The 24,192-nt window shown below is 43.7% G+C and overlaps 1 protein-coding gene across 9 annotated transcripts in view; it reads left to right on the top strand.

Moving 5' to 3' along the window:
* The window catches only part of DPP8 (dipeptidyl peptidase 8), a 29,910-nt gene extending 8,704 nt beyond the window's left edge, over positions 1-21,206 (top strand). For 8 of the 9 annotated variants that reach the window (XM_049812289.1, XM_049812282.1, XM_049812284.1 and 5 more), the window contains 15 exons: positions 577-687; positions 1,067-1,195; positions 3,219-3,280; positions 4,323-4,423; positions 5,551-5,728; positions 7,058-7,217; positions 8,712-8,791; positions 10,823-10,975; positions 11,623-11,758; positions 12,555-12,700; positions 13,561-13,707; positions 14,489-14,641; positions 17,265-17,407; positions 18,140-18,251; positions 18,856-21,206. In XM_049812289.1, coding sequence (XP_049668246.1) covers positions 577-687; positions 1,067-1,195; positions 3,219-3,280; positions 4,323-4,423; positions 5,551-5,728; positions 7,058-7,217; positions 8,712-8,791; positions 10,823-10,975; positions 11,623-11,758; positions 12,555-12,700; positions 13,561-13,707; positions 14,489-14,641; positions 17,265-17,407; positions 18,140-18,251; positions 18,856-18,978 — 1,934 coding nt within the window. In that variant the 3' untranslated portion in view covers positions 18,979-21,206. Of the gene's footprint in view, positions 1-576; positions 688-1,066; positions 1,196-3,218; positions 3,281-4,322; positions 4,424-5,550; positions 5,729-7,057; positions 7,218-8,711; positions 8,792-10,822; positions 10,976-11,622; positions 11,759-12,554; positions 12,701-13,560; positions 13,708-14,488; positions 14,642-17,264; positions 17,408-18,139; positions 18,252-18,855 lie in introns of those variants that run through there. The other variant, XM_049812288.1, reaches the window with a different exon arrangement.
* The last annotated feature ends 2,986 nt before the right edge of the window (positions 21,207-24,192 follow it).

Raw genomic sequence — 24,192 nt, 5'->3', positions numbered from 1 at the left:
AATGACTCCTTCTCAGATGATAATTATTTATGGAGCGCTGCTAAGTTACCTCCAGGGTAACAGGAAAAATATTGAAGCCCTATGGATATGTCATCATGTTGAGATGTTATGTAAGTCTGTTACTTTTGGTTTGTACAGTGAATGAAATACTGATGCTTTCATTTTTCTGAATGTTGATATTTTCAGTTTCAGTTGTTCAGAAGGGTTTGTTTCGGTTTATTTTTTCTTTGATTGTCTTAAAAGTTGTGGTTCGAATTCACTGAGCTCAGGTAGAGAGAACATTTTCTTTCTTTGACTAGTACGTAGAAAACTGAGAGACTAATTGGGTAAAAGTAAGAAGGGAGGATGGCTTGGCTTTCCTTTCCTAAAAGAAGCTGCCATGTCAGAGAGGGTTAGATCCTTCCTAAATAAATCAACAGAGCAGGGTGGAAGCAGAAGACACAAATCTGCTGAGAAGTCAGATTTGTTATCATGTAATTGTTCCCAAGGGGTGAACTTGGGCCATGTTTGGGATAATGCAGAACTGGTTTCATTCTGCAGTACATCATGAACTAAATCTTTTGTGTCTTTTTTTAGAACTGGACAACGTTGAGGAGGATCCAAAATCTGCTGGCGTGGCTACTTTTGTGCTGCAGGAGGAGTTTGATAGATACACCGGCTACTGGTGGAGCCCAAAGGCACAGCCAAGTAAGTGTGGTGGATGCAGGGTGTCTGACAGGCACAGGTAGTGGCCCCTCTGCGGTGCTGTCCAGTGCAGCGTTACTTTTTTCTGTTACTTGTTTTTATGCAAGATAGGAACCTTATAGCTCCTCTTGAACTGTCTACAGCGGCAGGCAAGTTACAGTGGCCTTGTGAGCACGTTATGGGGGGAAGAGACATTCCTTTTCACAACAGTGGTAGGAGTTTTAAGAGTCTCAGAGTATTTTGCTAAATGAAACACAAATCAGAGACTTTGTTGGATTTTTCTTTATCCTTCCAACCTGCTTGTGGTCCTGAGAGAATATTGATGCCTGCAATAACCAATAATGAGAACTGTTCTGACCAGCAAATGTTAATTCATTTACAGCACTGAATGGGGGTAAAGTTCTTCGAATTCTTTATGAAGAAAATGATGAGTCAGAGGTGGAAATTATTCATGTCACATCGCCCATGCTGGAGACAAGAAAAACAGATTCCTTCCGGTACCCCAAAACTGGTGAGACCCTGATACCGTGAGACCCTGATACCTTACATCTCTTTTTCTGTGAGACATGTTATTCCATGTGCCTGACAGCAGTGACTCTCCTAGCCTAGAGCAGGAGGTTGTTGGAGAGGTGTTGAATAGTCTTTGAATTGGTGTTCAGGTGGTGGAAATGTGTTTGGGGAAACTGCTGCTGTGGAGGTTAGGTTAGTCACTGGTGACTGTGCTGAAACTCCAGCCATGTGGTTACTAAGAGCTCCGAGTCTGGGTGTCTCAGGAGTTGGTGGAAACTCTATCTGATTGTCACTACTTTGGAGCTGCTGTCTCAGATCCTGGCAGATCTGAGTTGTTGAGGAGTTGATTCTCATTACAGCCCTGTGTCTCTGAGGAAATAGCTGCAAATTTGTGGCCTTTTGCTTTTTTGGGAGGGCTTCTGTTTAGCTGCTGGCAGTGCCCTGGTAGTTCAATTTCTGAAGGACTCTGGTTTCCATGATTGCTCTTGGACTTTGAACAACAAACTCGGCATGCTTACAGCCTACGAGGAAAACTCCCTGTTGTCATATTTTCAAACAGTAAATGATCTGGAGGCTTCAGCAGTAAAAGAGTGAGGGCAGGCTTGAAGCATATTAAGTGGAGTGCCATTGGAAGCAGGGAAGCAGGACTTAAGCAGACCTGCTGGGAGCTGATTCACTGGCATGTGTCAGATGTATGGGGCAAATTTAACAGTCTGACCCTTGTTCTTCTGAGATATCCTTGCTATTACAGCAGGGCACATTGCTCACAGAGAACAGTGGTTCACTCTCCTCACTCCTGAAATCTTTAAATTTTTTTGAGAAATATCTTCTGTTTGGCTGACCTTCCCAAACTGCAGAATTCATTCAGATCTTGCAGATTCCCTGATCCACTGGGAAAAGTTTTCTGCTTACGATCCTGATTTACTACTTGGTTCAAGGAGGAAGAAAGGCTCAGTGTTAGCCTAGGAAGCGAGAGATCACTCCTTGTGTTTTCTCAGCACTTGTGTACACCCAGATTTCTGAGGGTATTTTGTCATAGCTTTGTTCAGTGCTAAGTTTCAGCAGTTTAGGAAAATGAGCCAATTAAAGCCCAAATCCCTTTAAATAAAACAACTAGGTTTTAATCTCTGGGCAGTTTCCAGTCTGAGCTGCAGGGGCAATAGCCCTTTTCTGTGGGTTGTTATGAGGGCAAAGCTTGAGGTAGTGTAGAAAATTCTTCCCAGGGAGAAGGTAAGTGCTTAAATAGGCCAGCGCTGTGGCCGAGGGCAAGTAATTTCACCTCAGTGCATCAGGTTTTGTGTATAAAACAGGTTGATGAAGTGGGAGTACTTCACAGCAGCATTGACAGTATTCAGAGTATGTGGAATTTGCCACATGTGTCTTCTTGTGGATCAGCTGGCAGTGGCTTTATTCTTTATAGTCCCTCTTTTCTCGCTGTGGAGCAAGTCCCAGCATTTAGCACTGCATGTTGTACAGCAGGATGAGTTGCTGCTTTGTGCAGGCTTTGTGTAAAGAGTTAACTTTAGATTTTCAGTGCTCAACACAAATACATAGCTTTATTATCTTAACTGCACTAGTCATGGCAATAGGTTTTTAAGAGTGAGTTGCTCTAATTTTCAAAGATGCTTTTTAGCACTGGATTGCTTTTTATGCATGACCTCAAGAATAACAGCCAAACAGTAAACCAAAGCTTGCTTTGCTATCCTGATCACTCCTGAGCATTGCTTCCAACTAGTACGTGCATTCTTTGACTGTGGAACAGAAGACTGCCTGTTACAGTAGCATGGCTCTTGATCAGATCTGTTTGCAGGATTACATTCACTGAGTTTGCCTCATGTTTGCAGTCTTTTTTTCCCTGCCTTGTTCTGCTGTCTCACACATGCAAGTAGGCTATTTGATCAAAGAGCATTCTGCTGTTTGCCTTTTCCAGTTCTGTATGAATAACACCACAATAATCCACAGTTCAGGTCTGCCCTCTTGGAAGCAAACAATTGGTGCCTGACTGCTAACATCTGTTTTTATAGGTACAGCAAATCCAAAGGTCACTTTCAAGATATCTGAAGTGACAATCAATGCGGAAGGCAGAGTAAGTTCTATGTTCTGCTTGTTTTCCAAATATAATTTCTGTGATTCTTTTTGGTAAAATTAATTTTCCAGTTCAGTACAAATAAACTTTCTTGGTTGTGATAGCTTAATGGCTTCTCTGGAGGCAATGCACTTGGCTCATTCCTATGTAGATACTTGGTGTCTGTGTATGCAGCAGTATTTCTCAAGGCTGTGCTTTCCTTCCCCACCACTGGTTTGTGAACTCAGCTGCAGAGCAGAGTATTTTAGGTGTGGATGGTTAGACCTCCTTATGTGACAGATCTCTTGATTGGCTGCAGATATTGGGAAAATTTGATTGCAAAGACAATATATCACCTTACAAAAGCATGAACATATGGAAGGAGATGAACTTTGCTTTTGCCCTGGGATTTTTTAAGAGGTGCAGAAATTTCCATAGCCCATTCCAAGATCTTCGGACAGTTGAGAAATTAATCTTACTAGGCAGATACAGTAACAGCCATACATTATTGGGATCCTCTCTACTCTTGAGCTACTTCAGCCACCAACAGTCACCTACCTGCTGGGATAGTGATGCTGACGTCAGCCAGCAAAGGCAGGGAAAGCTGTCACAACCCTTTGGGTACCACTGTGGCTTGTTCCCACTCCCAGCAGCGACAGACTGCAGAATTGCATATCATGAATCAGAACCACGTTGATAACTGGATGTTATGCAGGATGTTCAAAATCTACCCATGAAAACACCTTACAAAATAGCTCGGTACAAATCACTTCCCCTTTACATGGGGAAACTGAGTGTTCAATGACTGGCCTGAGACGAGTGGTGGATTTGTGAGCAGCATCCAGATTTCTCAAGTCCCAGCCCTGCCTGTGCTGTTAGTGTGCATCTCTCCTACTATGCTGGTGTCTGGCTACAGGCAGGGTTGAATCCCGTGTTGCAAAGGCTGAACAATCTAAATTGCATGAGCTGCACAGAAGAAGTCTTCTGTGCCCACTCTCATCGTGCATGAAAACTGGTTGTGGGGGTTCATCTCAGTGTCACTGAATTGCTGCTTTGTCAACAGATTGCAGATGTTGTGGATAAAGAGCTAGTTCAGCCGTTCGAGATCCTCTTTGAAGGAGTAGAGTACATTGCTAGAGCTGGGTGGACGCCAGAAGGAAAATAGTGCGTATGTTAATCCTGTCTCTGCTTAGAGGGTTTGGGGCAATACAGTTAGAAGCAGAATGTAGTGGTCTCTGTCGTCTTCAAGCTTAAGCCTGCTTTTATTTTTACATTTCTACGAACTTGTTTGTGCAAGGAGGACAATTTTTCCAAAACCAAACCAGAGTTCTCCTTGTCTCTTTCTCTGGTACCTGGCCCTATTGCTTTGGTATTGGGCACTCACAGCCTTTGATGTATGTGTCCTCTCAGCATCCCTGTGAGAGAGAGTGCAGTGCTATTGTCCCCATTTTACAGATGGGGAACTGAAGCCCAGAGAGGCTAAGTGACTTGCCATGGTCACACAGGAAGTCTGTGGCTGAGGAGAGAAATGAGCCCAGGTCCCCCAGGCCCTAGGCTAGCGCCCTAACCAGTGGACCATCCTTCCTGACCAGACTTACTGATCAGAAAACCTGCTGTAAGTGCTACTTACATTTGCATGTCATTTTTAACCCTGTAGATGATGTAGTACAGTGTTTCTAACTCACCAGAAGCTTCTCCAGAATTGCACTTCTCCAGTTCTTGAATCTAAAGATGGCTTTCACCTTTTTAATCCCTGCTCCCCGCGCCCCCCCCCAAATGTGGAAGAAATGCAGGGACACATTTGCTACATTGTCTTGCTTTTTGCAGGATTGTTGTTAGAGCTACATGCAAAGCCATCATAAGTATGGCAGGGTCTGCTGCCAGTCCATTTAGGTGCCAGTATTATTCTCTGCCAGGTATAGATTTAAAACAGTATTTTCACAAGTATCCTGAAATTTCAATTGAAATTTTTCTACTTAAATATTCCCTCTGATTTTTCTCTTCTCTTTCTCCCTTAAAGCACAATTCCAATCTGGGAGAATAGAATTAATTAAACTTTTGAACCCGCAGTGCTTATGCAATATTGAAATGAAGTGAAATAGGTTCTTGTGTTATGGAAGAGATTTGTTTATGTGGGTGAAATTTTACATGTGGCTTTGGTCTTAATATGTAATTGAACATTCTTGACTCCCTCAAAATGCCTAGTGCTAATGAGTGTCAGTTGAGATTTTCAGACCTGTCTAATACTCATGGTTGCATATTATTTTCTCTAATATCTGTCTTCTCAACAGCATCTGGTCCATCTTACTGGATCGCTCCCAAACTCGACTTCAGATAGTCTTGATCCCTCCTGCATTATTCATCCCCACAGAAGATGATGCAATGGAAAGACAGAAACTTGTCGATGCCGTACCAGATTCTGTTACACCTTTCATTATTTATGAAGAAACAACAGACATCTGGATAAATGTAAGAATTTGAATTTCAGCCTTCTCTGACAGTTTGTTGTTCGAGACCCTTTTTGTAGCACTTGAGCCACATTGGTGTTACTGTGCTGCCTAGGAGAATATTCCCATTGTGCAAGTTCTGTGCACATGCTGTGCTTCCTGCTGTAAAAAACAGTATGTGGAGAGCAGAGAGATTTGGGATTTGAAAGCAGACCACTTTGCTTGAGGCTGCATAGTGGTCAGACAGAGCTAGGAGCAGAGCAGAGGGCTCTGGCGTTCCAGGGCAGCCCCTTGCCCACAGTGTTACCCAGACACCCTCTGGCTTCTTGGTGCCAGTTGTTCACCAAGAGCAGTGCCAGCAGATGAAGTATTCTTCAGCCAGCAAAGATGTATGTAGTTGATACTGGGTGAACAAGTCCCAAGAGTCTGCTAACAGTCACTGAAACCACTCCTTAACTACATATGGTCTGGTGAAATAGATCCGTGTGTAATGTTCTCAGAGGTGTGGTGTAGGGCCTGTGCTGTGAGACCAGACACCGGTGTGCTAGGCTAATGCTGTAAAAATGAGTGTTGTTCACACTTCAGCAGATAAAGATTGATGTCTCTAAAATGACATCCCATTGGAAGTGTGCAAGGGTGCAGGAAGGTCTGGGAACATCAGTTGCTGACAGGTAGTTGGATCTTTTGGCAGAGAACATTTGCACAAAGCCTTCCAGTGAATGGTCCCTATGCAGCGAGTGCTTTCTATGATACTGTGTTTTCTCCTTATTAGTAGTGTGCATGGTTTCAGGATGGTGCAGTGAGTTGTCCTTTCTCCATTATTTTTACTGTCTGGAGTGGGTTTTGACTGGCAGCTCATATTGTGCAGATAAATGCTCCCGAGTCCCTCAGAAGATTGTCCCTTGAAGCAAGAGTTGGCATCTTCATGAGTGGGAAGATGATGTCAGCTCATCCTTCTTTAAATAACCCTTCATTTTTGGGCTTCTAGACAGCACTGGACAGAGGAGGCCACTGAACTCTGGCTTCTTTGGGTGGCTCTCATATGCTGTCTGCACAGCTGGACCAACCTCTGTATCTAAGCTAGAAAAGCAGGTGCAGAAAAACTTAATTAGTTCATTGGCTAGAATTCAGTTAGACTAGCAAAAAGCCTGGAGCTGTGCAGCATATGTGGCTACTGTCTGCAGACACCCCCCGACTCATGAGCATAACTAGTTCTCCCAGTAAGGGACAGTGCTGCAGCCTGCTAGTGTAAACTGTTTTGTCTGTGTTGAGCAGTAAGAGGAACCTATTATGTATGACTTCAGTGCCAAAGTCCTGCTGATAACAATGATCCAATGCTCTGTCTCCACAGATCCATGATATATTTTATGTTTTCCCTCAAACCCATGAAGATGAGATAGAGTTCATTTTTGCCTCTGAGTGTAAAACAGGATTCCGGCACCTATACAAAGTCACCTCAGTTTTGAAGGAGAGCAAGTATAAACGGTCGTGTGGAGGCCTCCCTGCTCCGTGTAAGTGAAATTATTCTTTTGCTTTAATTGGGCATTTGCTGCCAACTAGTGAATAAATAAATGTCCTTCTAGGTGGCAGGAATTACTGTCTTATTGGAAACTCCTGCTGTTGTCCAGGAAAGCACTTCACTGAACAGTGATTCCTCTTGAAATTGTACAGGGGTTATTCTGTATTCAGCATGCCTTAGTTTTAACCCTGATTCTTCCTCATGGACTAGAGGGAAAAGTTTCAAGAAATCAGATGGGAAACAAGCTCCCTGTAATACTGTGAAATGCACTTAGTTGGCTTTTCCTTGTCAATGTTGGGACTGTATGTGTGTTGACTTTGCCAGAGGTTAATCATTATAGTAATAACATGGCTACCTCTGATGTAAAGGGTCTAATATATCTAATAGATGCACATTGGTTCAGGACTTGATTTTGCAAGTAAAACCAACATAGTCCTTGTCAGCCTTTACAGGCAGGTTGGTAGCAGAGAGGCTGACAAAGAGCATGGTTTGAACACACTGTAAAAAGGTCCATAGAGGGCCTCCCTGTCTGAGTGGGTCCACACGTTAGTCCTCTTAAAATGAACATGTGTGCTTGGCAGCAAAACCTATGATATGACAACTATTCAGAGAATTCCTCTCTGCTCTTAAAAACAATCATGGTATTGCTGTATAGACAGAGATGTTAGCAGGAGAAAATTACTGGCAGCTGTTGCAAATGGAAATGCAGGAAGAGTCATTTCAATCAAAAAAATTCAAGGACCATGTGATTCTGAGCTGCAGTCAAAGTTTGGTCTTGCTCAGATGCGTGATATAGCTGTGTGCAAAGCTCCCAGAGTGGTTTTTCCACAGCATGTATTCTTTAATTTACAGTTTCATGCTGTGATACTTAGTTTATCTGGTGTGTGTTGAAGGCACTTACTGAGCTCTGCATGCACAAAAAATACAGCTAATTTTACCAGAGGTCCTAGTTTCATGCAGCTTGGTTTTGGTGGGGGTTTTTTTGCACAAAGTATTATATCCTGGGTTGATCAGATTTCTCTGAATGCATCCAACTTCTTTTTCTTGCTAAATCTCCCTAATTCTAAGGGGAATTAAGCCATCTTATAAAAGCAGAGTTGTTACCCATCCTGTTGCAAAATTCTGCATTTTTACACTTGAGATTTCCTTTGCACACCCATTTTTTCAGTATAAAACATCTATTTCTGTGCAAGTGACAGAATACTTAAAAAAAAAAAAAACAAACCAAAAAAAAAAAGGCAAGCAAGCTGTCCAGGCCTCAGGTTGAATACTGTGAATCTTTTAACATAAATGTCACAGAATGTTAAATAGTACCAGCCCTAAAATTTTTCTGGGCAGCTGGCAGAGGCATGGGTCTTCTGCAAAAGCAGGTTGCTCTGGGGTTTAGTCCAGTGAAAAAGCTTGGAAGGAAGAAGTATTATTGTGACCATGTGTTTTGTAAGATGTAAAAGTGTAAAATCTCTGTTTGTGTGTTGGTTATTTGCAGGTGACTTCAAGTGCCCCATCAAAGAGGAGATAGCGATTACCAGTGGAGAATGGGAAGTGCTTGGCAGACATGGATCCAATGTAAGTCTCTGCTCTTCCTGCATGGATATCCTGCAAGCAATGCACACAGGGAGATGGTCTCTGGGGCCTCACAAATCAGTACATGTTGCATTAGTGAGGCTCTGCTCCTTGAGAAGAGTGGACCTTGCCACTACCTGGTATTGAGCTTGAGAATGTGTATCATGTGGGGTTTTTTTGGTCTAGAGTGGGCTTTTATCCTTCTCTACCTCTGATATGCTATTCTGGACTAGAGGTTCTGATTTTGTCAGTGCGGGAAAGCAACACAGGCAACATTAGTTGGCTTTCTTTTCCTGCATGTTCCTGTGTGGATCCTTGTCAACAAGGAATTTTCCCCACTAAGTTCAAGGCTTAAGAGGAAGAGAAGGGAGCAAGAATACTGTGAGGCAGCAGTGAAGAAATTCCACGTGTTCTGCGAGCAGCAAGATGTCACGATGGTGTCCAACTGCTGTTCTGGAATCAAGACATACTCGTTAGAGGGATCAGCATAAATCCACTAGCCCATCTCTTTTTAGCCAGAATACACAGTGTTTATGTTCCATGTAGCCTGTGAGCTTGCACAAGGAGGGAGGGAATGCTCCCCAAACTGCTGCTCATCTAGATCTGAGCTGGATGAATCCTTTGATCATTTGAATCAAACAGCAGTTCAAGGAGACTGTTTGACTGGTTTGGACTTCATAAAGGTCCTTGAAATCCTTCCTAAATGGTAATTAGAAATGGGGTTAGGGAATGAAGTGTGCAAGTTGACCTCCGTTTGAATCTGTTCTGCTGCCTGCTCAAAAAGAAGGGACAACTGAGGAATATTTAACATGGCAGTGGTTTACAGTCAACTGCTGCCTTGATTTCCTTCTGGGGTGGTTTATATCATATATGATTTGGGAAAGGGTCCGAAGAGTGGGGAGATGACAAAGAATGGGGGCCAGAGTTGCTTGAGGGACAGGATGCCATCCAGAGGGACCTGGACAAACTTGCGAAGTGGGCCCGTGTGAACCTCATGAGGTTCAACAAGGCCAAGTGCAAGGTCCTGCACCTGGATCAGGGCAACCCCTGATATCAATACAGACTGGGGGATGAAGGGATTCAGAGCCACCCTGCTGAGAAGGGCTTGGGGGTACTGGTGGATGAAAAGCTGGGCATGAGCCAACAATGTGCACTTGCAGCCTGGAAAGCCAACTGTACCATGGGCTGCATCAAAAGAAGCATGGCCAGCAAGTTGAGGGAGGGGATTCTGCCCCTCTGCTCTGGTGAGACCCCACCTGGAGTATTGCATCCAGCTCTGGAGTGCTCAGCGCAGGAAGGACATGGACCTGTTGGAGCAGGTCCAGAGGAGGGCCACAAAAATGATCAGAGGGATGGAGCATCTCTCCTTTGAGGACAGGCTGAGAGAGTTGGGGTTGTTTAGCCTGGGGAAGAGAAGGCTCCAGGGAGACCTTATTGCAGCCTTTCAGTACTTAAAGGGGGCTTATAAGAAAGGTGGGGACAGACTTTTCAGCAGGGTCCGTAGCGATAGGACAAGGGGTAATGGATTTAAACTAAAAGAGGGTAGATTTAGGCTAGATATAAGGAAGAAATTTTTAACAATGAGGGTGGTGAAACACTGGGACAGGTTGTCCAGAGAGGTGGTAGATGCCCCATCCCTGGAAACATTTGAGGTCAGGTTGGATGGGGCTCTGAGCAACCTGATCTAGTTGAGGATGTCCCTGCTCGTTGCAGGGGGGTTGCAGTAGATGACCTTTAAAGGTCCCTTCCCACCCAAACCATTCTATGATTCTGTTTAGCATAGCAAACAATAGTGGAGACTGGGAAGAGTAAAGGGCTTGCATGAGAGAGCTGAGCAACAAGGTGTGAAGTGCAAATCGTAACTGACAGAGTTGTGGACAGTAAGAACAGTCATTTGGCTTTTTCCTTGCAGATTGTTGGGCTATAACTCAGCTTTATGGATGTGGGATGGGGGGGAGACTTGGAGGCGGTAGAACTGGGTATTGTTTTGGCAGGAAACAGTATTGAGGGAATGTGTTGTTTTGTTTTTGACAGATCTATGTTGATGAAGCCAAAAAACTGGTGTACTTTCAAGGCACAAAAGACTCACCCTTAGAGCATCACTTGTATGTTGTTAACTACGAGAATCCTGGAGAAGTAAAGCGGCTGACAGAATGTGGTTACTCTCATGCCTGCTGTGTCAGCCAGGTACTTTTTGCCTGTGAGGCCCTGTACCAGCAGGGCTGGCTGAGTGTGCTGTGGCTTATTGCCAGTCTTGTCCTTCATCAATCAGCAGACAAGGCTGTATTTAAATATAACAAAAGTAGATTTCACACTGTGTTGTGCGCTTCTATATGTTGTACAGTGAGTGCGTAAACCCACCCTGGAAACCAGATTTGACCTCCCAGTTCAGTTGCTCTTCAGCTCATCTCAGGCAAAAGAAGCCAGGATGAATTGTTTGAAACTGTTTGAGCCTGGCTCTTTTTGCCTGAACTAGGCTACAGAGCAATCACCAGAGGAGATGAGCCTGTGGCAGCATTGGGTGGGGTTCCAGGCATCCGAGACAGTAGCCTGTTCAGCTGGGAATGCTTTACCCAGAAGAGGATGTGTGACAAGGTCCTTATGCTACTGTTGGTTTTGCAGGTGTATTTTTGGCTTTGGAGCATTAATGACTGAGTCTTGCTAAGGACTGTAGCTTCTCAGAGTCTATCTGCTGTTATCAAAAGAGCCCAGACTTCCTGGTTTAATTTTGTCCATAAAGATCTTCTGCAAGATCTAAATGCAGAAAAAAAATGATGACTTTTCCTTGTGCCTCCACACTGAGGAGTTCCAAGATAATGTTTTTTTCTCCCTAGGATTGTGACATGTTCATCAGCAAGTACAGTAATCAGAAGAACCCACACTGTGTGTCACTTTACCGGCTGACAGGACCTGAAGATGGTGCAGCTCATAGGACAAAGGAATTCTGGGCTACCATTTTAGATTCAGCAGGTAATGTTATGGATAAGGAACTAGAAAAGGACAACCAGGATCACAGAATGAAAGATATTCCAGAATATGCTTGCTTGAGATTTGCTGTTGTGGGTGACTAGACTTGTCTCTGAAACTCGTGCTTACGTGAGTTGTTCTTGGACGTACCTCAGTGATATTTTCAGTTTAGCAGTGAATGGGTATAAACTGGCCATGAAGGATTTAGAATGGAAACTACTAAGTGCTGCTGCCAGAGCCAGTAGAAGCTGTAGAAAGCCAGTTTTAGCATCAGGGGAGGCATTTAAGTGCGGTCATTTGCTCTGTGCTATATGCCTGCTAATGAGCATATATAATGCTTCTGGGTCTCTGGGGAGGGACATACACCCCTTAAATAGTTGTGTGCTGCTTCTTACTCATGTCTTTCTGGGACAGCTCTTGGGCTTATATTTTTCCATTTTGTTTCTGTTCCGTTTCATCTCTCCTTCCCTAAGGCATACTCTGTCCTATGCTTTCCGTGTATTAATGCAGTGAGTCCTAAGTGGTGTTAGGAAGGGATGGGATACTTGTAATGGCTGTGTCAGTGTCGAAGAGTTACTACTGTTCACAGGAGAGCAGGGTTGGGAATGTGATAGGCCTGAGAAAGCTCCCCTAGGGCTGGGGCATTCCCAGTCTCTGCCTCGTCCCAGCCACATCCCCTGGAAAGTGAGGGAGAGCTCCTTTGGGATTGCAGTGAGATTGGTGATGGGGCAGGGCTGGAGCAGAGCTGCATTGTTCATCCATTCCCTGTTAAACCAGTCTCTGTTCTCTCCTGTGGCAGGCCCTCTTCCTGATTACATTCCACCAGAAGTGTTCTCCTTTGAGAGCTCCACGGGGTTTACGCTCTATGGGATGATGTACAAACCTCACAATCTGCAACCTGGAAAGAAGTACCCCACTGTGCTTTTCATCTATGGAGGTCCTCAGGTGAGTGCCGTATGTTGGTGAGTTGTGGGATGGGCTAGCCTGGGTCACTCCACTGCTCTCCTGTATAAACAGTTCCTGCTCCATGCTGAGGACAGCATACAGTGTTTTGCCTGTTTGGTGAGTAGCTGCTTGGCCGAAGGTGCTGTAAGCAGTCATGATTTCCAGGTCATGGATCGAGGGACTGCCGCTTGTCTGAGAACAGGTATGGAGCAGTAGAGCTGGAAGTGGGAGAAAGGGGAGTACAGATAGTCCTTGTTCTATCTCCCTCTCCTCTGAGAGGCTCCTGTTCTTTGTTTCCACTTCCCCCATGTGTATGTGAAGGGAGCTCTCTTAGTGCTGACCATTACCAGTGTGTGCTTAGAAGAGCTTGCTCCCCAGTCATCCTCCCACTGATGAATAGAAGGTGAGCCTCTTAGCCCTGCTTTGGTTCCCCCAACTCTTCTGTGCCCTGCTGCGGTCCAAGGCAGCTGGAGTGAGACTTGGTGAAGGGAAGGATTTTCTCCTGGGAAAGAACAGAGAGAGTGGAGAGCAGAGCTGCAGGCTCAGGCTTGGGTTGTGCAGTCTGCAGCACCCCTCTCGCTCCATGCCCATTGGTGCTGCAGTGGAGCTCAGTTCAGCTCTTCATATCTGTGAGACAGAATGGCTTGTTACTGGAGGAAGAGAGTTTATTTCATAGCAGACCACAAGAAGGGAGAGGGAATTCTGCAGCAGGGAGTAGGGATCTTGAAAACTTTACATTATAAAAATGTGCAAAACATTTAAAGGAACGTAAATATAAATAAAATCTGAAATTGGATTAAGAGGTGACGTCTGGATTCTGTTAAGTATGTGGTGGTGTCATTGCTGTTCTTCTATTACAGGTACAGCTGGTGAACAATCGGTTTAAAGGAATCAAGTATTTCCGTTTGAACACATTGGCCTCTTTAGGCTATGTTGTTGTTGTCATTGACAACAGGGGGTCCTGCCACCGGGGGCTGAAGTTTGAAGGGGCCTTTAAATACAAAATGGTAAGTGGAGCTGAGTCTGGATCTTTGTTTTCAGCCAGAGACGGGTTTGAATCCCAGTGTTATCTGAGCTGAAGCACTGATTTGGCTCAGATGCCGAGCATTGCCTCTGTGATACTGCCTAGGTTTAGGAAGGGAACTGTGCATAGTTTAGCAGTGTGGATTTGAGGGAGGAAAGACACTCAGTGTGGAAAGATACAATGTCAGGGTTTGAGGTTGTGAACCAAATCCAGCTTGGCAGGCATAATGCAAGGTGGTTCATCAGTGGTCTCTGACTCCCACCAGAAATGCTTTGCTGCTCAGACGAAGTAGGATAGTTTCATTCACAGTGTGGGTTACTATTTCGGGCAGTTCCTGCATCAGGCTGGAGAGCTTGAGCATGTTTGGCTGTGTGTACAGGCAGGGATGGCCTGTGCCAGGCTCTGCTGGCTTTACAGTGTAGCTCTCCATGTATTGGGAATGGCATTTTTATGCACAGAGCTAGAATGCAGCCTTGCTTTTGTAATAGCAAAGAGTGAAAATACTGAAAAATACTACTTGTCACCAAGCAAGGAGACTAATGAAGAAAAGGATAGTTAAGAGGTGGGTTAGCACGTATTTATTGTCTTATGGGGGAAAGGGGTCATCTTTCTGTAACATGCCTAGCACAGTGGAGTGCTGGCGTGTGGTTGGGTGCTGCACAAACAGAAGCAGCAAAGGTCTGAAGGTGGCTACCTTTGGAAATCCTGAAAATGTAACTTTTGTCTGGAACTAACAAAACTTACCTTTTTCTCTCCCCTCCCAGGGACAAATAGAAATTGATGACCAGGTGGAAGGGCTGCAGTATTTAGCATCCCAGTATGACTTCATTGATTTGGATCGTGTTGGCATTCATGGCTGGTCCTATGGAGGCTACCTCTCTCTTATGGCTTTAATGCAGAGGTCAGATATTTTCAGGGTATGTTCATACATTGAGTACTTATTCTGGCGGTGCAGACAGAATTTTTCCCTTAATCATGTAACCTCCCATGGAAGTTCACAGCACAAAGACTTCGGAGCTTGCTCTAGACAGGTGAGGACACAGTGCTCTGGCTGTTCTCTTCAAGACTCTTCTGTTTGGGAGACTTAGAGAAGTTGCTTTTCTAGCAAGCAGTTCTTCCACAGCATTTCTAATTGGGCTTCCTGGCTTTGGCTATTTTTTTGATACTTCACAGACAACAGGTCTGAAAATCTATTCAGTCTTTAAGGCTAGTGCCTGCTAACAAACCACAGTACCTCTTAAAACCAGCAATCAGTGGATATTGCAAGAATAGTTACAAGTTGTTGTGTGACCTTGGGTTGTCTCCTCAGTTCTCTCCACTTGTGTTTCTGTATGAAGCATGGGGATGACATGCTTTTCCTCTGTAAGCCTGTTGTCACTGTTAGGCTCTGAGAGGTATCTGGGACTGGTATTCACATTGAGTCTGTACTGGTACAGCTATGGGATTCAGCTTTTCAGAGACAGTGATACCAGTACGGCCCAAATAGTTAATACTAACAGAGATACCTCAAATCGGAAAAGTGCATTTGTGCAGTTCAGTGCTGTTCTTTCCTACCTCTCCATGCAAATTTGCAGCTTTTCTTCCCAGGAGAGTGTGGTGGTCTTATTTGAGTGTAACCACCCCAAAGATCATGGTGTGACTGCACCGTCATTGTGCTTGCTTCCCGCAGCTCCAAATGAGCCAGCCATAATCTCAATCTGATGTGAAGGTGTGGTGTTGTCCATGAGGCTTCCTGCAGTAAGCAAGCAGAGTGCTTTTGGGCAGAACACACTTGTCATCCAAGAAGCCTGGCATGTAAGAGGAGCGTGGGGCTGTTCAGACAGGCCAGTTTTACTGGAATATCTGAGAGCCTGTTGTGGTGAGCTGGGATGAGGAGGAAAAACTGTTCAGCCCATTCATTTGAGCACAGAAGGATACTCCCCCTCTGGAACTGTCAGAGTTTAAAACTGTTGCACTGTTGAGCGTGCAATAACTTAACTGTGCTGGTGTAGCTATACCAATCTCAGGTCACCTATGCTGAAGGTACCTGTTGTGGTTTAACCGCAGCCAGCAGCTAAGAACCATGCAGCTACTTGCTCACTCCACCTGCATCAAGTGGGATGGGGGAGAGAATCAGGGGGAAAAAAAGTAAAACTCATGGGTTGAGATAAGAACAGTTTAATAGAACAGAAAGGAAGAAACTAATAATAATAATAATAATATGACAATAATAATAACAAAAGGATTGGAATATATAAGTGATGCACTATGCAATTGCTCACCACCTGCCAACCAGTGATTCCCCCCAGCCCCACTCCCCCCAGTTTATATACTGGGCATGTCACATGGTATGGAATACCACTCTGGCCAATTTGGGTCAGGTGTCCTGGCTGTGCATGAGAAGCTGAAAAATCCTTGACTTAGTCTAAACACTATTTAGCAACAATTGAAAACATCAGTGTGTTATCAACGTTCTTCTCATACTGAACCCAAAAGGTAGCACTATACCAGCTCCTAGGAAGACAATTAACTCTATCCTAGCTGAAACCAGGACAATACCTTACATAGTCTCAGCTGTTGCCCACTTTGTGTCAGCTGAGCTCTTTGTGCTGTGAACCAACTAAGGGAAGTGATCCTGCTGAAAAATGGCACCTCCTTCTCTTCGTCCTCTCCTCTTTCTTGCTCTGGGAGAATAGTTTCTTTGCATACTGATGTATTCCCAGATCAAATTGCCCATGCTGCTTCATAGTAGTGTGTTCTGAAGCATCCAGGAGGGCAACCTGGGGATGGGGAGAGGTACTGAAAAGAGGTTTGTGTGATTTCATTACTTTAGACCACTACAATAAGTGGACAGACTGCTGTTGGGCAAGTCTCAAAGGAGAGATGTGGTAAGAGCTGGATATTGCTCTGGGGATGTGTTTTGTTCTTTGTGGCTGCTCTTGCTTTGTCTAAGTCAAATCTGAATGTTCCTGGGAGGCCTAATAATTACTTTTCTCAAGTCCTTAAGGATTGTTAGATTTTTTGCTTTTAAAAATACCTGCATTGCAAAGGGGGTTTTGGTGGGTTTGTTTTGGGTTTTTTTCCTCATTGGTCTTTTTTTCACAAGCCTCTCTGGAAGCTGGTGGTAGCTATGCAAGGTAGTGTGCTGAGTCCTAGGGAGCTATCGATTCCAGTTTCTGTTAGACATTCAAATGAACAAAGATTTTGCAACCCGGAAGCAGAGTACTCTGCATTTGGCACAAAATCCACTTCCCTCAGTATGCCTTGCAGGTGATATGTTTAGTGTTGCTTCTGATTTGTCTGTAGGACCTTCCTAGTTTTCAGCAGCTGCCTTGTTTTCAGCACATGTAGGTCGTAGCTGAACTGTGCTGATATGTATGAACTGTGGGAAGGAGAGTGAGAATTCCTTTTCTTTTTCCACTGCAGGCGGTGGATTGTAAACTTAGCAGTGTGTTTTGGGCAATTATAGTTGCTGTGGGAGGGAGGGACGGACGTCCCCAGATCAGGGGGGCAGGTGTTGTCATTCCCCTCCCGATGCTGAGAGCCCTGTTGAATTTGCAGGTTGCAATTGCCGGAGCACCTGTCACGCTGTGGATTTTCTATGACACTGGTTACACAGAGCGCTACATGGGCCACCCGGATCACAATGAGCAGGGGTATTACCTAGGTTCAGTGGCCATGCAAGCTGAGAAGTTTCCTTCTGAGTAAGTTTGGTTCTGGCTCTTATCTTCTACTTTTCCTACCATGAAAGTTCAAGCCCCACGGACACGTTTTTATCTCCCTGTTCTTGGCAATTGAATTCTGGAATCGCAAATGCTAGTATTAAATAATAATTTGTAAAGAAGACCAAACCCCAGCACTAATAAACTTAATACTTGGATGAACATTTGCATAATTACAGGTCATTGCATGTAATCCCTCTTATACTGGCTGTAATTAAAGACTACCTTTTATGTCTAAAGAAAAGACAAACATATCTTCCATTATGATTAGCACTTTAGAGCCACATTAAGCTAGGCAAAATTTAGTTGATCAGGATGCTTTCTGCATATCCTAAAGCTGCATCAGCACACAGTTGTCTATGGAGCCGGCTGAGACCATGGGCTTTCTTGCCAAAGAGGTGAAAATGGGCAGTGATTCTGAGCAAGTGTTAAGCTGTTGTATTGTCCAAGCTAGGAAATGCTTCTGAGAATAACAAAGATACACAGATAAAAGGCCTGACCATGATGTGCAGATGCAGGAAGAACTTTTAGAGGAACAAAGAATAGGTTTGAGAGATACATCCATCCAGAACAATTTACAATAGTGAAATCACTGTCTTCAATGCAAATATTTTTTTTTTTATTGGGTGTTTTTGAACGGATTTATGTGGACTGTGAAATGACTGGCAGGTTCTGGGATGCTGTCTAGAAATGTTTGTCTTTTCCTTTTCTCAGACCGAACCGTTTGCTGCTGCTACATGGATTCTTGGATGAGAATGTTCACTTTGCACACACTAGTATTTTGCTCAGCTTTTTAGTGAGAGCTGGGAAACCATATGACTTACAGGTAAGGCCAGAACCAGGATGTAAAGGTAATGTGTCTGTCTTTGAGTAGTCCAAAATTAGAACTTGTAACATGGCTGTGCTGGGCCGCTTAGAATTCTTAGGATAAAACTGTAGTAGTTGAGCCTAACTTTTTTTTTAAAAGGAAGATTTTATGAGTAAACAAAAAAAAAAATCAGGCAAATGCTCAGTTAAGAGCAGTTAAGGCTGCTCCCAAGGAGATCTGCAATTTGGAGGCAGTACAGCAGTTTTTGTGCAGTGTGGAACAGGGTTATGCATTTAATTAAACCCTGCTGGTTCTGTGCAGATGTAGCCCAGGTATCCCATGCCATGCTGCAGAACTGGGAGCATGCTGATTTACGTGATGGCTCCGGACAGGATCTGCCTCTGTGCAGCCAGGCTGATCACCTCCAGCACAGCACTAGCTGGATTATAGGGTGCAGTGGGTTGTCTCTGGGTTCAAGCAATGGAGGATGGGGTCTATTAGCTCAGGTACAGAGTTAATGCAGGGAGATTCCATGAAGATTTTGAATGTGGCTCTGGGGAGCAGTTTAAATGTTGGTTCCTGCAACTTTTGTGGATACTTACGACTTTATTTTATATTTTAGATCTACCCTCAGGAGAGACACAGTATAAGGGTACCTGAGTCGGGAGAGCACTATGAACTCCATCTACTGTATTACCTGCAAGAGAATCTGGGCTCTCATATTGCTGCTCTGAAGGCAATGTGACTGACCTCTACAGAACTCTGCTCCACTGGCTGCTTTACCGAACGAGGAGATGTAGGAAACTAGAAAAAATAGAAAGGAACATTGCATTTTGGTGCCTGCCACATGTACACACACACACACACACACACACACACACTTTTTAAAATTTGGTGCCATACAGGAAATTAAAGTACGGTGACCTAATAACTTTAAAGCTTAAGATGTAAATAAAATCAAATGTCTGTGGTATAATGCAGTACCATGGGTGTTCTCTTGGGGGAGGAGCTGAAACTGAAAATAACATACTTCTACAGCACCAGATCTTCACTTTTTAAAAGCATTATGACATAACTGATGTATTTTTACAGTATGTTCCTTGGTATCTTATTACATAATATTGGGTAATTTACTCACTATGCAGCAAGAGTTTACCCAAGTGGTTACGAGTTGTATTACATTTTAAATGCTATCATACAGCTTTTATGCTTCATGAAAGGGATGTGTCTCACTCCTTAGAAGCTGGTCACAAGTTAGCCACATCACCTGTCTGTATGTTAATTGTTTTTTAAGAAGAAAGACTTTTAAGCTGCCTCCTAAAGAATTTAAATTTTGGATTCAGTTCAGTTGATACCAGGTTCTTTTCAATGATTTCTTCCCTCCCCAGCATAATCATACTTTTTTTTTTTCCTTTCAGCAACTTGAGATCCTATCCTGATTGTATTTGATTTTAGTGGGGAAGCAGAATGATATTTTGCTGTGATATGGGTATAACAATCTTTTATTCTGAGATGCAAACTAACTTAAGTCAAAGAGCTGAAACTCTGTAAATTTTAAAACAAGCCTAGAAGTGCAGCCCATTTCTCATTGACATTTTACCCTGATGTTCATTCTTGAGCTGGTTTTGCAATACTGTTTTCTTACAGTCAAATCAGCATGATATAGGTATATGCATCCTGTTAAGATTTTAATATTCAGTACTCTAATTGAAAGGTCTACAGAGGACTTGGTGAGGAGAGACCTTATGAACACTATATGTGAGGCAATGTGAACTGTTTCATTGAATTTCTTGCTTTATTTGAGGGACTATTTCCCAGGCTCGTACTCTGTTCAGTCCTCCATTCCTGCGTCCTTTCTAGCACCGCTGTGTAGCATGATTATGATGCTGTATTTGAGAAGCCCCCTTCTGTAGAGCTTAAGGTAACCCCGCTAAGCCTAAAGGGTATGTGATCCCAGTTGTGTTTTTGCTAGTGAGGTTTGAACTAAGCAGCAGACTTGGCTAAAAAGCATTGTAAGCGTGTGAAGTCACTTTTAACTTGCAACAGGTCATTTAGGATTGAAATCCATAGCAAAATGATTCTCTTTAATCCAGGAAATTCTCCCCTTGGGGCTTGCCTCTGAGACTCCTATAAGTTTTAATGGTTTTCTTAGAAACCTAAGAACTTCCTTTTCTTTCTGTTTTGGTGCTAGGGAGCAGCAGAACATGATTTTCTTTTCATCTTCTAAAAATCTGGAATCACTCTCAGTGTTTACGCTCTTAGTACTCCACATGTTGTAACCTTGTATTTTCCTTGCTTTTGTACTGTTCAGCTTGATCCTGAAACGCCACAATTTAACACCATCTGGCTGTATTGTATCAAACCGCATTGGTTTTCAGTTAGGCTGCTGGTGGTATGCACCAGAGCTATCAGAGCTGGTGCAGTTACACGGTTGTAAAATGTGAGGGTGAGAACAGGATCTGGTTTTTGGGTTACACGAAAGATAGCCAAAGCAAACAGGCATGCAGTAAATGCAAATCTCCTCTGAAGTTGGGATGTTTGGTTTGGGCTGTTTTCTGGTTTTCAGATCACAGTGATTATAAGTGGATCGGTTCAGATACCATTAGCAGGTCAATAACAGGCTTACAGTTTTATTTTGGGAAGGATGTGGCAGGGAAGGAGCCCAGCTCCTATGTCTTCTCTTAGTAATTAATTGTGACTGAAGTGAACGCAGCATCCCTGTGGAGTGTGCTATAGGCAGTATTGAGAGATGGGTAAGTGTGCTGACGCACTTGAACAACACGGCAGTGAGTAGAGACAAGTATAAGCTGTTACTATGGAATTCCATTGTGTTCCTTACGTGTTTATGCTGTATTATATATACATATATCTATATCTGTTCATATATACATATATGTATAAAATTACACGTGGATAGTACCACCTTTTCCAAGGTTGTTTATATTTTGTTCAGTATTAAATTAACTTGGTTTTGGGGGTGTTTTTGTTCCTTTTCTAGAGGTGATTACCCTTGAATGTAAATGTATATGATTTTTAAGATGAAATCGATCCTTTTGTTTAAAAAACAGAACAAAAATGGCCTTCATCAAACAGTGCTTTTTTGGGAACTGAAGAACTAAATGTTATGCAAGTAAACCAAGCTAGGTTTTGATTTAGCACAGGATGTGATTTGTAAGTGCTGACAAAACTTTTTAATAATGCATCCTTCCATTGTTTTAAACATATATATCGAAAAGCTATTAAAGTACAACGTACTGTAAGTACTCTGTTTTGCAATGTAAATTATGTATTTCTTTCCTACTTTTTTTTTATTTTTGCAGTAGTTAAGCACTTTAAGACCCCCATGCTCTCCTATCCTGTGGAAATGCTGGGAGGATTTACCATCAGAGTTTTGTAGTTCTTACAAAAGATGCCTGCTTGTAGGTGAAGGTGTGAGATGCCTTATATGAGGTCTGATCCAGCCCTACCCAGTCAAGGACTAAATTCCCAGTGACAAGGGAAGAAGAGCAAAGCCCATTGCTATTGAGACTGCAGAGGTAGGAAGGTGTTAGTGCTGAAGACTGTTGCATCAGGTTTTTTGGGGGGAGCAGTAGTCCTGCACCTTGTGTGATGAAGTGTTAGTCCAGCACTGGACCAGAGCTGGCATGGGGAGTGGTGGCTTTGCCCTGCTCTGTGCTGCTGGAGTCGGCTGCTCCATGATGAGGTTGTACCTTATAGTCCAGGAGATGGTATTGCCACTCAAGAAGAGGTTTCCAGCCTGTCTGCAATTTGGGATTATGCTTTGTCACTTCCTGCGTGTTAAAAAAATTGTCTTGTTTAATGTGAGTTTTAAGTAGAACTAGTGAGATCTGATGGGAGCATATGCAAGGGAGGTTGTGGAGCAAAAACATTTGAGGAGGAACCACCGCTGTGACTCCCAAACCAGACCTTAGTATGTCCCTTTGGAGGATCTTCTGCCTTCAGCAGAGGTCTCCTCTGTGCCCAGCAGGACACCTGCTCTGAGCAGGAGCAGGATTGAGCCTTCATTGCATGGTGGAAACAACTTGCACAGGTGTCTTTGAGATGAATGTTTTAATTTCATATATTTTTAAAAATATATGTGAAATATGGGGATCTGAGCGATGAGACACTGAAGTTGAGTGTTGATGCCAGCAGTTTCTTTTTGTGGTTATTTCTGGTGAAAGCATGTTCTTTCTCCCCATTTTAAGGCAGCTTCCAGTAATTTCTCTGGAGTGTGCAATGTGCAAAGCTGTTGGGTTTCACTCTTCGCATTGGTGTTGCACACCCTACCCCACCCGTTTGTTTTCAGTTATCTCCTTTTATTCAGAACAAAGTAGTATTAGTATCTACCCAGAACTGCTTGATTTTTATAAACTCAGTTAACTTGTTTGTTAATGAAATAATGAGTTCAAAGCACCAAGTAAAGGTTTGAAAACCAACTATTATATTAGAATGTAAAATGCGTTCCCTACTTACTAGTGCCATTTGGGAATAGGCTATGGAAATACTTTCTGAGCGGGATGGTGTAGTAATGCTTTAACCCTGGAGCACTGTACGTCAGAGCCTGTGTGGTGAATTACAGAGAACTCACAAACTCTGAGCCTGGGGGTCCCAACCCTTAGTCCCTACCAGGAAGAGTGGGTTGTGTTTCTGCTGTGTGTGTCTGTGTGTAAGGCAGGCTGTTTTGCTGCTGGTGTGACGCTTAACTTTTGACGAGGCAATAATAGAGTATAAATAAATGAAATAATTAGCCAGATTAGGACACTGCCTTGAATTGCCTGTTTACTTGAGTACCAGAACCCTGTAAAGACTTTTTGTGCGCCCCTCACGGTTCACTGGGCCACTCCTTTGGAAGGGGAAGAGACATCTTCATGCGGTTTTTACTTGGATGTTCTGCACAGTAGAAGATCAGGTGTTTAATTTTAGAACATGAAGTGCCTGCTGTTTGCGTTAACAAAATTGCATGTTTCACTTCAGTGGGTTTATTGGTCTCCCTCCCTCCCCCACCTTTCTAGCTACATGGCTTTTAATCATGTAAAGTGGAGACATTAGTTTTGCTGCGTTTTATTACAAAACCTTTGTTGCAATAAAGATGCTGCTAAATAAATTGAATTAAATGGGTTTTTTTCCGCCCTATTTTCAACTGTCTCTCATCTTGATTTAGTAGAGTTTGTGTGTAATTAAATCTCTTCCCTCACAGCACTGTGGAAAGCAGCAATGATGAAAAATGTGCACGTGCATTTTATGTATGTGTTGGGTGTTTAGCAAAAGCATCTGTGATTTTTCCTGTCCCTTGTGGTTAGGTAGATTGATACAAACGGGAAGATCAGGCTATTTGCTTGGCATAACTACGTTCCCCCTCTTCAACGTTTCCGTGTAAATGGTGTTAGCAGCCCTCGGCAGCCACCAGCCGGAGCTGTCGCACCAGGTATGGCACATCTGCAGCTTCGCTGGCCAAGATGGGCCAAGCGCCACGGGGGGAGGAGGTGGCCCAGGCGTTAAGGCAGAAGGACCGAGGCACCTGTGTGTAGCGGATGGGCTCTGCCAAGAGAAGAGGTGTCTCTTCACACAGTTGCCTCATGCTTGGTGTCTCATGTGTGTCTTTGTGAGCAGTTTGGGCTTTGCAGGTACCCCAGAAGGGCTGGTGGGGGGCTCAGGGCAGTCATGATTCACGTTTTTACTCATTCATTCCTGACTTTTCATCCATGGGAAAGCACCCCCTGTTTTGGTGGTTTTCACCAAAAATGTGAAATTTCACAGAAATGTGCTGGTAACAAACCGTGTGTTGATATGCTGCATTGCGTCTCCCTCTGGGGTTTGTGTAGGCCCTACCATAACACAGCAAAGCTTCCCCAGGAGCCTTCAGCAGCCCTTGTGAAAGGCAAGCCGGGACACGAGTGTCACACCAGCAATTGGCCCTAGGCTTTTGGGTTGTAGCTGGTGGTGGGACCTGCTGGTG

This window comes from Accipiter gentilis, chromosome 10 (assembly GCF_929443795.1).
Source record: "Accipiter gentilis chromosome 10, bAccGen1.1, whole genome shotgun sequence".
Classification (NCBI taxonomy): Eukaryota; Metazoa; Chordata; class Aves; order Accipitriformes; family Accipitridae; genus Astur; species Astur gentilis.
This window is presented reverse-complemented; position numbering and strand designations above follow the sequence as displayed.